At 43.3% G+C, this 15,793-nt stretch overlaps 1 protein-coding gene across 1 annotated transcript in view; it reads left to right on the top strand.

Annotated features, from left to right (window-relative positions):
• The window catches only part of LOC139445747 (calcium-dependent secretion activator 1-like), a 114,511-nt gene that overhangs the window by 86,015 nt on the left and 12,703 nt on the right, over nt 1-15,793 (top strand). The window contains 7 exon segments of the mRNA XM_071226951.1: nt 6,096-6,202; nt 10,578-10,589; nt 11,937-12,093; nt 12,733-12,874; nt 13,390-13,545; nt 14,772-14,883; nt 15,729-15,767. Coding sequence (XP_071083052.1) covers nt 6,096-6,202; nt 10,578-10,589; nt 11,937-12,093; nt 12,733-12,874; nt 13,390-13,545; nt 14,772-14,883; nt 15,729-15,767 — 725 coding nt within the window.

A 15,793-nucleotide genomic window follows, 5' to 3' on the forward strand; every position in this document is an offset into this window, starting at 1 on the left:
CAGGCTTGTCACCACTACCCTGTTGGGATTCCAGGGAAGAATTGGCCCCCAGTACATAGTGTTTGTTACCGCCTTGTTAGGATTCTGAGGGAGAATTAGTCCCCAGTACATCAGGCTTGTCACCACTACCCTGTTGGGATTCCAGGGAAGAATTGGCCCCCAGTACATAGTGTTTTTTACCGCCTTGTTAGGATTCTGAGGGAGAATTAGTCCCCAGTACATCAGGCTTGTCACCACTACCCTGTTGGGATTCCAGGGAAGAATTGGCCCCCAGTACATAGTGTTTGTTACCGCCTTGTTAGGATTCTGAGGGAGAATTAGTCCCCAGTACATCAGGCTTGTCACCACTACCCTGTTGGGATTCCAGGGAAGAATTGTCCTCCAGTACATAGTGTTTGTTACCGCCTTGTTAGGATTCCAGGGAGAATTAGTCCCCAGTACATAGTGTTTGTTACCGCCTTGTTAGGATTCTGAGGGAGAATTAGTCCCCAGTACATCAGGCTTGTCACCACTACCCTGTTGGGATTCCAGGGAAGAATTGTCCTCCAGTACATAGTGTTTGTTACCGCCTTGTTAGGATTCCAGGGAGAATTAGTCCCCAGTACATAGTGTTTGTTACCGCCTTGTTAGGATTCTGAGGGAGAATTAGTCCCCAGTACATCAGGCTTGTCACCACTACCCTGTTGGGATTCCAGGGAAGAATTGGCCCCCAGTACATAGTGTTTGTTACCGCCTTGTTAGGATTCTGAGGGAGAATTAGTCCCCAGTACATCAGGCTTGTCACCACTACCCTGTTGGGATTCCAGGGAAGAATTGGCCCCCAGTACATAGTGTTTTTTACCGCCTTGTTAGGATTCTGAGGGAGAATTAGTCCCCAGTACATCAGGCTTGTCACCACTACCCTGTTGGGATTCCAGGGAAGAATTGGCCCCCAGTACATAGTGTTTGTTACCGCCTTGTTAGGATTCTGAGGGAGAATTAGTCCCCAGTACATCAGGCTTGTCACCACTACCCTGTTGGGATTCCAGGGAAGAATTGGCCCCCAGTACATAGTGTTTGTTACCGCCTTGTTAGGATTCTGAGGGAGAATTAGTCCCCAGTACATCAGGCTTGTCACCACTACCCTGTTGGGATTCCAGGGAAGAATTGGCCCCCAGTACATAGTGTTTGTTACCGCCTTGTTAGGATTCTGAGGGAGAATTAGTCCCCAGTACATCAGGCTTGTCACCACTACCCTGTTGGGATTCCAGGGAAGAATTGGCCCCCAGTACATAGTGTTTGTTATCCCCTGTTAGGATTCTGAGGGAGAATTAGTCCCCAGTACATCAGGCTTGTCACCACTACCCTGTTGGGATTCCAGGGAAGAATTGGCCCCCAGTACATAGTGTTTGTTACTGCCTTGTTAGGATTCCAGGGAGAATTAGTCCCCAGTACATCAGGCTTATCACCACTACCCTGTTGGGATTCCAGGGAAGAATTGGCCCCCAGTACATAGTGTTTGTTACCGCCTTGTTAGGATTCCAGGGAGAATTAGTCCCCAGTACATCAGGCTTGTCACCACTACCCTGTTGGGATTCCAGGAAAGAATTGGCCCCCAGTACATAGTGTTTGTTACCGCCTTGTTAGGATTCCAGGGAGAATTAGTCCCCAGTACATCAGGCTTGTCACCACTACCCTGTTGGGATTCCAGGGAAGAATTGGCCCCCAGTACATAGTGTTTGTTACCGCCTTGTTAGGATTCTGAGGGAGAATTAGTCCCCAGTACATCAGGCTTGTCACCACTACCCTGTTGGGATTCCAGGGAAGAATTGGCCCCCAGTACATAGTGTTTGTTACGGCCTTGTTAGGATTCCAGGGAGAATTAGTCCCCAGTACATCAGGCTTGTCACCACTACCCTGTTGGGTTCCAGGGAAGAATTGGCCCCCAGTACATAGTGTTTGTTACCGCCTTGTTAGGATTCTGAGGGAGAATTAGTCCCCAGTACATCAGGCTTGTCACCACTACCCTTTTGGGATTCCAGGGAAGAATTGGCCTCCAGTACATAGTGTTTGTTACCGCCTTGTTAGGATTCTGAGGGAGAATTAGTCCCCAGTACATCAGGCTTGTCACCACTACCCTTTTGGGATTCCAGGGAAGAATTGGCCTCCAGTACATAGTGTTTGTTACCGCCTTGTTAGGATTCTGAGGGAGAATTAGTCCCCAGTACATCAGGCTTGTCACCACTACCCTGTTGGGATTCCAGGGAAGAATTGGCCCCCAGTAAATAGTGTTTGTTACCGCCTTGTTAGGATTCTGAGGGAGAATTAGTCCCCAGTACATCAGGCTTGTCACCACTACCCTGTTGGGATTCCAGGGAAGAATTGGCCCCCAGTAAATAGTGTTTGTTACCGCCTTGTTAGGATTCTGAGGGAGAATTAGTCCCCAGTACATCAGGCTTGTCACCACTACCCTGTTGGGTTCCAGGGAAGAATTGGCCTCCAGTACATAGTGTTTGTTACCGCTTTCTTAGGATTCTGAGGGAGAATTAGTCCCCAGTACATCAGGCTTGTCACCACTACCCTGTTGGGATTCCAGGGAAGAATTGGCCCCCAGTAAATAGTGTTTGTTACCGCCTTGTTAGGATTCTGAGGGAGAATTAGTCCCCAGTACATCAGGCTTGTCACCACTACCCTGTTGGGATTCCAGGGAAGAATTGGCCCCCAGTACATAGTGTTTGTTACCGCCTTGTTAGGATTCTGAGGGAGAATTAGTCCCCAGTACATCAGGCTTGTCACCACTACCCTGTTGGGATTCCAGGGAAGAATTGGCCCCCAGTAAATAGTGTTTGTTACCGCCTTGCTAGGATTCTGAGGGAGAATTAGTCCCCAGTACATCAGGCTTAATTGTCACCACTACCCTTTTGGGATTCCAGGGAAGAACTGGCCTCCAGTAAATAGTGTTTGTTACCGCCTTGTTAGGATTCTGAGGGAGAATTAGTCCCCAGTACATCAGGCTTGTCACCACTACCCTGTTGGGATTCCAGGGAAGAATTGGCCCCCAGTAAATAGTGTTTGTTACCGCCTTGTTAGGATTCCAGGGAGAATTAGTCCCCAGTACATCAGGCTTATCACCACTACCCTGTTGGGTACATCACACTTGTCTTACCCCTTATGAGGAAGAATTTATCTCCAGTATATCATGCATATTGAGATGGAGTTTGGGTGACTAGGCTGACAATGTTATCGTGCCTAAGTCACATGCTTGAAGTCATTAGTGGCCTACTCTGAACTTAACAGGCTGGAGCACAGAGCAGGAATATTGCTGACTGCAGCATTAAACAATATTCACTTACTTGTCTGATCAGTAGACTTGTATTATGAAATAGGTTCCAGTGCCAGTGATCTTCCCTTAACTTTTCAAAGAACTTTTTAAGCAGGGATGCCAAACATTAGGCTTTTGGCTGATTGAATCCTTTAAATATTTTGCACTCATTTACATCGATATAATTAAGTGAAATGTCTCACAGATTTTGTATAAATGATCGCCACTAATTTTTTAATTTAGACTAGTTAATACTTCACTACAGGCATTGCCACATATGACACCAATTATTAACCAATTAATTATCACACGTTTTAGCTTATAATTGGACAGTACAGATTTTGAGTTTAGGTGATAATATCATTGCTTTTCATCAGACCATATGTAATCTGCTGGTGATTACTGTTCTTTTTTTGTAATTACAAAACACTAACTGTCCCCAGTATTCCAAGTTGCCTCCCACTTGAGTTGCAGGGTTCACTCTGGACATTTTCTGACATGGGCCCTTTATATGAAAATTTCAAATATTCCAGAGGTACGCCCATACAGCGCAATGTTAAAATGCCCATTGTATTTGAAAATGTAGATGGGGTTTTTTTTTCAAATCTAGGGGCTAATGCACAAGGCCCCACCCTAAAATTATCCCTGGCGTTGGCATCTCTGGATTAAGTGTCACTGTGACAGGATGCAGCTAGCTAAATACATGCTGTAGATTTGTACGACGACTAAATGGTGTTCATTTTTTAATGCATGACTAAAACCATATGTTTAGTTTTTTATCAACAACATGAAAATATGTTTTGAAAATGTTTGTTAGATAATGATAATCAGTCAATCGGACACTACCACTTTTCACCATGTTATAGCTATACTGCACAACATGTCACACAAGTTTACATCAGTGATTATTGAAGTTATCATGCAATTAAGTAGCCATTTTTTCACCATTTTCACAGAGATAAATAAAGCATGTTCACGAACACATTTGACACCAATTTTTGTTGTAATTAGAAAAATAAGTCTCATGTCTAAGCATCTTCTCAAAATTAAATTACGAATATTACCAGTCTGGGATATTGACATGCAAAATATCTAACACCTGTTTTTAAGCTTAACAATAATGTGTACATAGGTTGGATCAACTTGTCATTGATCGTTGATCAAACTGAATGCTCCTGGAAGAGCCAGGACAGCATCAACAAGAATTTTTCAAAAGTATAACTAAATGACATTAGAAAAAAGGCCAAAATGAACAGGACTCAAAATACCTACGTACTGATTTACCGTATTCAACGTAATAAGCGCCTAGGGTGCTCTCAAAATTAGAAACAGGGGGCGCTTATTAGAATATTATTTTGAGATGAAAGATCATAAATTTTGTGGATTATGCTAACATCCTGAAATGTTTACATACAACAGATATATTTTTCAAGAATTTAATTGCCCATAATTAAGTGTGATATAACACACAAGTGCATATTATACACAAATAAATAAGTCTTGTGTGCATTGATCAATCGGAAGGGTGCTGATTGCTCACTAGCCAATATACTAGCAAATATCGCCATGGGCACTTATTAGAGCGGGGGCTTATTACGTCGAATACGGTATAGGGATAAGTTGAAGCATTTGTCTGTGAACTTTTGAGATGACCCCTAAGTTATTTGGTCCAGAAAACATTAATGTTGATGTGACATGAAGTCTAGACTTGCTAGAGGCTCTTGTTGCACTGTCTGACTGTATATGTTTGCCTTGTGCTGCTGCTGCTGATGATGATGACTATAGGAAACAGTGGTAGGTATCCGCCCACACTGACCACCTCTCTCTACCCTCTCATTTTTTAGTTTCATGCTGTTATTCTTGACATTTATGTACATTTTATTTTGTCATCAAGCAGATTTTGTTTCTCACCTATATGTGTGGCCTGTGTTGGTGTGACTGTACATGATTTCCCCTACCTTGATGTTTCTAGTTTAGCTGCAATTTACAGATGCAGAGTTATGTCCTTTGCATTGCAAGGATCCGCTGCTCATGGATTGGATATATTAAAAAGGATTACGATTTTTGTCTTTTGACGCTTTTCCCCCCAAATCAGGCAATTCGCTGTGCAGAAACTCACGCCTGAAACTGTGATCACGGGTTCGAAGTCCTGGTTTGCCCGATTATGTTTCTTGTTTTGTCAGTGCTATACCTGTGCTCATGGGTTTCAACAAAGTGGTAAACGTCTGAGACCTGCATCATTTTGGGTTTTCCTCTCACATCAAGTATAACACTAACTGTAATACTTTTCGAAACGGTGATAAATCCAACTGACTCCCTCACTCACCGAACTGGAAAGCATTCGTTAGTTTGCACTTTCTGTGACTGAAGTACTGTTGAAAGTGGCAATTCACTCCTAGCTTTGACAAAATATGATCCTTTTTCGTTATATAAAAAAATGAAGGAGACATTGAGCTCTATGACTTTGAAGTTAGCTTTCACAAATTGAAGACTGTAGGTAAAGTTGATCTATACAGTGGGTATTTTGTACGTATTTCCAAGATATAATACCAGTGTAGTGTGTATTGGCCAACATTGCAAATTGGTAGCATTGTGGGCATGTTTGTTAACTTATCAAAGGTAATTGGTACTAGATTTTCAAACTAGGGTATTCTAGAGCATGAGAAGCATTCAGAGGCAGCGCCCCAGGTGACCACAACAAGGTATGATAGTCATAGGCAGGATACCTAGATGTGATAGCAAGATGTTGTGTGTTGTTGATCATTAATGGTTCATGCCAAGTCCACTGTTGTAGATGCCTTGAGTGACGACATCTCTTCCAAGAAGAAGCTGGAGGACATCATGCACCTTGCGGAGCTGTGTATAGAGGTGTTGCAGCAGCACGAGGAGCATCACGCAGAGGTCAGTAGCACACAGCGGATGCAGGGGTCAGTAGCACACAGGGGATGCAGGGGTCAGTAGCACACAGGGGATGCAGGGGTCAGTAACACACAGGGGATGCAGGGGTCAGTAGCACACGGGATGCAGGGGTCAGTAGCACACAGGAGATGCAAGGGTCAGTAACACACAGGGGATGCAGGGGTCAGTAACACAGGGGATGCAGGGGTCAGTAGCACACGGGATGCAGGAGTCAGTAGCATGCAGGGGTCAGTAGCACACAGGGAATGCAGGGGTCAGTAGCATGCAGGGGTCAGTAGCACACGGGATGCAGGAGTCAGTAGCATGCAGGGAATGCAGGGGTCAGTAGCACACAGGGGATGCAGGGATCAGTAGCATGCAGGGGATGCAGGGGTCAGTAACATGCAGGGGTCAGTAGCACACGGGATGCAGGGGTCAGTAACACACAGGGGATGCAGGGGTGAGTAGCACACAGGGGATGCAGGGGTCAGTAGCACACAGGGGATGCAGGGGTCAGTAACACACGGGGATGCAGGGGTCAGTAGCACACAGGGGATGCAAGGGTCAGTAACACTCAGGGGATGCAGGGGTCAGTAACATGCAGGGGTCAGTAGCACACGGGATGCAGGGGTCAGTAACACACAGGGGATGCAGGGGTCAGTAGCACACAGGGGATGCAGGGGTCTGTAGCACACAGGGGATGCAGGGGTCAGTAACACAGGGGATACAGGAGTCAGTAGCATGCAGGGGTCAGTAGCACACAGGGGATGCAGGGGTCAGTAGCACACAGGGAATGCAGGGGTCAGTAGCACACAGGGGATGCAGGGATCAGTAGCATGCAGGGGATGCAGGGGTCAGTAGCACAGGGGATGCAGGGGTCAGTAACACACAGGGGATGCAGGTGTCAGTAGCATGCAGGGGTCTGTAGCACACAGGGGATGCAGGGGTCATTAACACACGGGGATGCAGGGGTCGGTATCATGCAGGGGTCAGTAGCACACAGGGGATGCAAGGGTCAGTAACACTCAGGGGATGCAGGGTTCAGTATCACACAGGGGATGCAGGGGTCAGTAACACAGGGGATACAGGGGTCAGTAGCATGCAGGGGTCAGTATCACACAGGGGATGCAGGGGTCAGTAACACAGGGGATACAGGGGTCAGTAGCATGCAGGGGTCAGTAGCACACAGGGGATGCAGGGGTCAGTAACACACAGGGGATGCAGGGGTCAGTAGCATACAGGGGTCAGTAACGCAGGGGATGCAGGGGTCAGTAACGCAGGGGATGCAGGGGTCAGTAGCATGCAGGGGTCAGTAACACAGGGGATGCAGGGGTCAGTAGCACACAGGGGATGCAGGGGTCAGTAACAGGGGATGCAGGGGTCAGTAGCATGCAGGGGTCAGTAGCATGCAGGGGTCAGTAACACAGGGGATGCAGGGGTCAGTAGCACACAGGGAATACAGAAGTCAGTTACATTTGGGATGGATATGTTACAAAGGGTGGGAATTCTGAGGAATTGAAGAAGAATTGTTGAAATGGATTCAGATATTTCTGTAGGAAAATTCTCTGAAAGTTGTGTATGGATTTCACAGCATACAGTTGACTCATGTTGGGAGGGCACTGACAGGCAGAGGATAACAAACATGTGTGTTTTGGCATTGTGTCTGTTCTCTGTTGTTAAATGGTGATGAAGTTGCCTGCGTATTTTCATCTGTTTATGTGTTAAAGTTAAACTTTATTGAACAAGAATAGAGGTGTACTTGTATTTTAACAACAGAATATCCTAGTGACCAAGTGAGTCCTTATTTCATGCCACAAGGCTGAGTTTCTCTCCCCAAATAACCGATGTGTGCACTCCTTTGTAGTCTGATGTGGACAGATCGCTCCGGAAGATGGCGCAGTCTAAAGTGTACAATGTAAACAGGGATCCACCATCTCCATTATATGCTCTGTACATTCTTTTTTTGCATACAAATTCATATTCTTATCCATGTTTGGTATTTATATGCATTCTCCCTGTCACCTTTCCAGCTGCAAATGATACTCTATTCAATATTGAAATATTTTTCAGTAAACAAATTTGATTCAAAGGTTTAAAGACGTCAATTCAAGATTTTACATCTTTAGATTTTATTTTTATTTTTGGGGAATTATTGTGCTGTCTGCAGAATATTGAGAAACCCCTGTTCACACTGACTTAGCAATGAATAAGTTATATAAGTTTGTGGTGGCCTTTGATCATTTGTAGCAAATCTGAAAGTTTATTCATCAACATATCAAGGAAATATATCATAATTTGATCATAAGAACATGTATAATAGGTTTTGTCAGTTTACCCTTTACTACACCACTGACTGTTGATATGATGATATTAACTTGACACACCCACTGTGCATGGCAGTGGGTACTACACCGCTGACTGTTGATATGATGATATTAACTTGACACACCCACTGAGCATGGCAGTGGGTGATGCCTCTTCCTGCAATAAACACCTCTGTCTTATCTGATGGTGTGACCTGAACTAGTGTTAACTTGTCTTATCTGACGGTGTGACCTGAACTATTGTTTACTTGTCTTATCTGATGGTGTGACCTGAACTAGTGTTAAGTTGTGTGATCTGATGGTGTGACCTGAACTAGTGTTAACTTGTCTTATGTGATGGTGTGACCTGAACTAGTGTTAGTTTGTGTGATGAGATGGTGTGACCTGAACTAGTGTTAACTTGTCTTATCTGATGGTGTGACCTGAACTAGTGTTAAGTTGTGTGATCTGATGGTGTGACCTGAACTAGTGTTAACTTGTCTTATCTGATGGTGTGACCTGAACTAGTGTTAACTTGTCTTATGTGATGGTGTGACCTGAACTAGTGTTAGTTTGTGTGATGAGATGGTGTGACCTGAACTAGTGTTAACTTGTCTTATGTGATGGTGTGACCCGAACTAGTGTTAACTTGTCTTATCTGATGGTGTGACCTGAACTAGTGTTAACTTGTCTTATCTGATGGTGTGACCTGAACTAGTGTTAACTTGTCTTATGTGATGGTGTGACCTGAACTAGTGATAGTTTGTGTGATGAGATGGTGTGACCTGAACTAGTGTCAACTTGTCTTATCTGATGGTGTGACCTGAACTAGTGTTAACTTGTCTTATCTGATGGTGTGACCTGAACTAGTGTTAACTTGTCTTATGTGATGGTGTGACCTGAACTAGTGTTAACTTGTGTGATCTGATGGTGTGACCTGAACTAGTGTTAACTTGTCTTATCTGATGGTGTGACCTGAACTAGTGTTAACTTATCTTATCTGATGGTGTGACCTGAACTAGTGTTAACTTGTGTGATCTGATGGTGTGACCTGAACTAGTGTTAACTTGTGTGATGAGATGGTGTGACCTAAACTAGACAGGGTTAATCTGTTGGATGTGATGGTGTGACTTTAAATAGACAGAGTTAATATGTAGGATGTGATGGTGTGACCTTAAATAGACAGAGTTAATATGTAGGATGTGATGGTGTGACCTGAACTAGTGTTAGTTTGTGTGATGAGATGGTGTGACCTGAACTAGTGTTAATTTGTGTGATGTGATGGTGTGACCTAAACTAGACAGGGTTAATCTGTTGGATGTGATGGTGTGACCTTAAATAGACAGAGTTAATGTGTAGGATGTGATGGTGTGACCTTAAATAGACAGAGTTAATATGTAGGATGTGATGGTGTGACCTGAACTAGACAGATTTGATATGTAGGATGTGATGGTGTGACCTGAACTAGACAGGTTTAATCTGTTGGATGTGATGGTGTGACCTGAACTAGACAGGGTTAATCTGTTGGATGTGATGGTGTGACCTGAACTAGACAGGGTTAATCTGTGTGATGTAAAGGTGTCACCTGGACTAGACAGGGTTAATCTGTGTGATGTAAAGGTGTCACTTGGACTAGATAGGGTTAATCTGTGTGATGTAAAGGTGTCACCTGGACTAGATAGGGTTAATCTGTACGATGTGATGGTGTGACCAGGCAGGTTGTTAGTCCATGTGACCAACATGCTTATGCGCCCTGTTGCCATGTATTGTGTACCATGTCAAACACCAGTCATATTGTACCCAAACAGACTTGTCAACTCAAACATAAACATCATGAAAACCAATTATTTGCATTTTGATATCCATGAAAATAACCAAAACGGTGATAGTGAGACAGAAAAACAACAAATTCAGACTGAGGCCTAATTTATTACATTGTAAGTAAGTTGACAAGTCTGGCGTTTGCTTCACTGTGAGACCCAATAGTGTTGTGTACAATACCTCCTGTTTGTCAACTGAATATTGCATGGACAATGAATAACTTGCAATTGTGCTTTCTCCTCATCTGCTGTTAGGCGTTTCGATCGGTGAGTCTCCTGCTCTTGTCCCACACACATCTTGTTACTTCAACACGACCCTTTCAGCGTGGAGGAGAGTCTCACATAATACCATGTCAAATGGTCCACGCTTAAAGGGTTAATTTGCTTGCTCATTTGTTTTTTCCTCTTTTGAAACAGCGCTGCTTTATGAAACATCTTTGTTTTTTGACAGACATTTTTAGATAGATATTTCACATTTTTCATAGAATAATTTTCACGATTTATGCAGTTAGCGTTACTTACTAGAAAATCACAATTTTTACACGTTTCATTTTACATTTTTTTTTTTTTTTTGCTTTTATTAGCTTGTAGGTTGTTAGAAGTTTATAGTCACATGCATGACCAAAATTAAATCTAAAAGCTGAAGTAAGCTGAAATAAGATGAAATAATGTAATTATGATATTGTTTTTATGTATATTGCAGGTAAAGTCCAAAGCTCTGTATTTTTCCTATTGCACATCCATGTAAATCTGCATTTCTATAATCCAGCTGTAATAAACTGTGCACTTGAAACTGAATGTACACAAGCCGTAACTGATGCCTGTACCATATGCATGAAGTTAGTCACATGCTTCCCACTTTCAATTAATCTTTTCTTAGTCGTCTAGACTCTGTGTTCCATCATCAAGTATAAAACCTATGTCAATTTGTAATTTCATTCTTAATTTTTTTTTTGAAAAATGTTTTAAATTTAAAGCAAAATTTTAGTGACAAGATGTGTGTAAATTGCCCGTAGTGTACTGTGTTGGATTTATTTTCGATTTTCTGTTACTCTAGCTCTGAAGACTGTTGAGTGTTTTCACTACACAAATTCTGATGGCCTGTGTGATGCGATTTGCTGAGCTACTAATCTTTTCATAACAATTTGTCACTTCTTATGAAACAATTGTTTCAATATTTGTTAAGTATTTCCATGGTCTGTGTGTTGAGTTTACACCTTCTGCCTTTTTCCCTGTGTGGACTGAGCTGCTTTGTGCAAGCAGTGGATAGACATCTGGCCTGCGCCCAGGGACCAGTCAAGAATTTACCTCATACCACACCTGCCGTCTACTCCTCACTATTCTGAAATTTGTTTTTATGAATATGTGGATCATTTCTCCCCAGATTCGGAAGGAATTTACCCACATTTCTATCTAGTGATTTTGTTGAAATTCTAAATGGTTTGAATACAAAAATGAGCAAAGCGACAAGACAGGTCTGTTTTTTTTAAATGTTAATGTAGATCAAATGTAGATTGGAAGATGTTCTGACCACAGTGGAGAAAGTGTAGATGGCAGCATGCTCTGACATGGTACTAGTCTCCAGCTTTAACACTGCTACTGTGTGTTCTACAGGCATTTGCCTGGTTTAGTGATCTGCTGGTGGAGCATGCGGAGATCTTCTGGTCGCTGTTTGGAGTGGACATGAATGCTGTACTGGAGGCACAGCCACCGGACACATGGGACAGCTTCCCACTCTTCCAGCTGCTCAACGACTATCTGAGGACAGATGGTCAGTCATGCATCCACACTTTCCATATACAGTAAAACCCTGTTAATCTGGACCTGTCCCATATTCTACATCACCACCACACTTTCTGTATACAGTGAAACCCTGTTAGTCTGGACCCTGTCCCACATTCTACATCAATAACTCACTTTCTGTATACAGTAAAACCCTGTTAGTCTGGACCCTGTCCCACATTCTACATCACCACCACACTTTCTGTATACAGTGAAACCCTGTTAGTCTGGACCTGTCCCATATTCTACATCAATACCACACTTTCCGTATACAGTGAAACCCTGTTAGTCTGGACCCTGTCCCATGTAGCTTAGTGGTTAAGGCATTCGCTAGTCACACCGAAGACCTTGTTTGATTCCCCATATGGGTACAATGTGTGAAGCCAGTTTCTGGTGTCCCCTGCCGTGATATTGCCGGAATATTGCTAAAAGCAGCGTAAAACCATACTCACTCACTTACCTTGGAGGATCTCAGGTGTTCCGAACTACCTGAAACTACCAGTTTTGAAAAAAATATGATGAGAAAGAAATAAACATAGACATGGAGATGGACAGCTAAAAACTTAAGGATGTGTCTTTTTGTATGATGACTTGTTTGGTTTTATGATGGCCGTGTCTGTACTTGTAGAGAACCTATGCAACGGCCGGTTCCACCAGCAGCTGAGAGACGTGTTTGCACCCCAGGTTGTGCGGTATGTGGACCTCATGGAGTCATCCATTGCACAGTCTATACACAAGGGCTTCGAGAGGGAGAAGTGGGATCAGCAAGGGTATGTAGTCAACTGGAATAGGAAATGATAATGCCACTTATACACTTCTCAATGACTAAAGGTGCTGCTATTCGCTATACAGTTGCGTCCTTGGCCATGCCATAACTTTTGACTGTGGATTAAAATCAAATATTCGCCCTAGTATGTCCTTTGATTATCCAGCACCATACCATGCTCATGGATTTCACACAAGTGGTAAATATGTTCTACAGGGAGAGAGCCAGGTGGTTAATGCGTTCACTCGTCACACAGAAGGCCTGGGTTGGATTCCGCACATGGGCTCAATGTGTGAAGGCCATTTCTGGTGTCCCCGATTGTGATATTGCTGGAATATTGCTAAAAGCTTCGTAAAACAATACTCACAAGATAAAATATGCTGCAGTTCTTGCAAACCGATGTTGCTAAAATTTGCATAAAACCATACTCACTCACTCACTTCATCTGACACTTCCTTATGTAATTGAAATACTGATCACTCTGGCTTCTTTATGTAATAAATATCATGCTGCATCCAGGAATGGGTGTGGAACGTCGGAAGACATGCTGTGGAAGCTGGACGCCCTGCAGTCCTTCATCCGAGACCTGCACTGGCCCGAGGAAGTGTTCGCTGAGCATCTGGACCATCGCCTCAAGCTCATGGCCGCCGACATGATAGAAGCAGCAGCCAAGAGGTAAACATGCTTTCATTAATTAAGCTGATTTACAATTTTTTTGTGTGTGTGTGTGCTTTGAGGCAACATAACTAGGACTGAGATACTATTCAAAGTGGGATTAAAACCAGCTCATAGACAGATCCAGAGGGGTCCAGGATGTCTGGACCCCACCAAATGTAGTGTTTGTAGGCAGTAAAATTGACTGAGAGTGTTTTGATATTTTAGACCCCTCCCTTTCAAAAATGCTGGATCCGCCCTTGCAGCTCACTCACCCACTCACAGATTTCCATCAAGACAGCAGAATGTAGCATGACGTAGAGTTGGGTGTAACCTAATTTCATCACCGTGGAATTACCTTTCTGCGCAAGTGATATGACTAGTAGTGCATAGATTGAATCATTTCTTGGAGTTAACTTTGAGGAATCCTGTATTGCCAGTGCCAAATATGCTTTCACACAAGTAAACTGGACAAATACCGTATTCGACGTAATGAGCGGCCAGGGATGACAGCCTGAAATGTTTATGTACGACAGATATATTTTTCCAGAATTTCATTGCCCATAATTAAGGGTGCATATAACAGACGAGTACGTATTATACGCAAATGAATAAGTCTTGTGTACATTGATCAATCGGAAAAGGTGCTTATTGGGATTGTTCACTAGCCAATATATTAGCAAATATTGGGCGCTTATTGGAGCGGGGCGCTTATTACGTCGAATACAGTACATGGAAAATAAACATATGAACACCGTTTGTGTCATACACAAATTAAATCTTGCAATCTGGAATTGAAAAGGGTCAGTGACATGGAATGAAAGGGGCAACTGTTATAAAGTACAAGTCCCTGTTTTCTTGCTCATGTTTAATGACGTTCAGCAAGTTCAAATGTAGATCAAAAGTATTCTTCTTTTGGCATACTTGAATCCCAAAGGGCACTCCTAAACATCATTATGAGTGTTCTCTGGCACACTTGAAAAACAAATACCTTTCTATCCCACGAAACACACATGGTACCGAAGAGTCCAATGTATCTTACTGTTCACTGATGATACTTTTGATAAGCAAGCTCTGGTTGTGTGAACTGGAGAATTTGGACCTAAAGCATCTTTGAAACTGTTTTTTAAATTTTACACACTGATGGAGAGAAAAACCCTGTGACACTCAAAATAGTTCAATAATGAAACTTGCTTAGTAGTGCAAATATGTGGGAAACTTGAAGTTGTTTACATGTTATGATACAGAACCCTGAAGGCGTTTGAGAGCTGGCTGAGGAAGGGTGGGAAGGGAACAGACTACAACACCTACTCTGAGATCTGTACCCAGATGAACGTCATCATCGACTGCAAGAACAAGGTATGTGTTCACTTCACTCATCTAGGCTCTAGTTGCCACCTCTCTGGCTGTTTCTGTCCTTGTATTCTGGGTGCATGTATAGGGTCAGTGAGGGGATTCTACAAGGTTCTAGGGGGTGTTGGACATGGTCCTAGGAGTGGTGTTGTACATGGTCCTAGGGGTGTGTTGTACAAGGTCCTGGGTGTGTGTGTGGTGGTTGTACATGGTCCTAGGGGGTGTTGGCCATGGTCCTAGCGGGGTGTTGTAAATGGTCCTAGGGGGGTGTTGTACATGGTCCTTGGGGGTGTTGTACATGGTCCTAGGGGTGTTGTGCATGGTCCTGAGGGATGTTGTACATAGTTCTATGCGGGTTTGTACATGGTCCTAGGGGGTGTTGTACAAGGTTCTAGGGGGTGTTGGCCATGGTCCTAGGGGGGTGTTGTACATGGTCCTAGGGGGATGTTGTACATGGTCCTAGGGGGGGGGAGGTGTTGTACATGGTCCTAGGGGGTAGTTGAACATGGTCCTAGGGTTCAGTAGTTGATGCCTATCAAAGAAGTTATCAAAGAAGAAAATATTTACATATTCACTTCTCATTTTCACTAGTAATTAGTTTTTGGTGTAACACTTATTCAAGAAAACATTTAAGGTAAGAACACTTATTCAAGAAAACATTTAAGGTAAGAATCGATACTGTTTACTTAGTGTTCAACTGTCATCGTTACTTGTATAAAGAAGTAAAAAATCGAGATCCACAGATGCAGTGGTGTATTGTCGCAACACTAATAAGAATGTCCTCCATGAGTATTGATGTTTCATGACTACTGAGTGACTGTGTATGTACATGTCACCTTGTTCTTCCTCAGGCTCTTCATCTGTGTGCCTTGGACAGTGGATCAAATATGGTAAGTATGATTTGACAGTCACCATG

The sequence above is a fragment of the Haliotis cracherodii genome, unplaced genomic scaffold, assembly GCF_022045235.1.
Source record: "Haliotis cracherodii isolate W230 unplaced genomic scaffold, xgHalCrac1.p SCAF_6, whole genome shotgun sequence".
NCBI lineage: Eukaryota > Metazoa > Mollusca > Gastropoda > Lepetellida > Haliotidae > Haliotis > Haliotis cracherodii.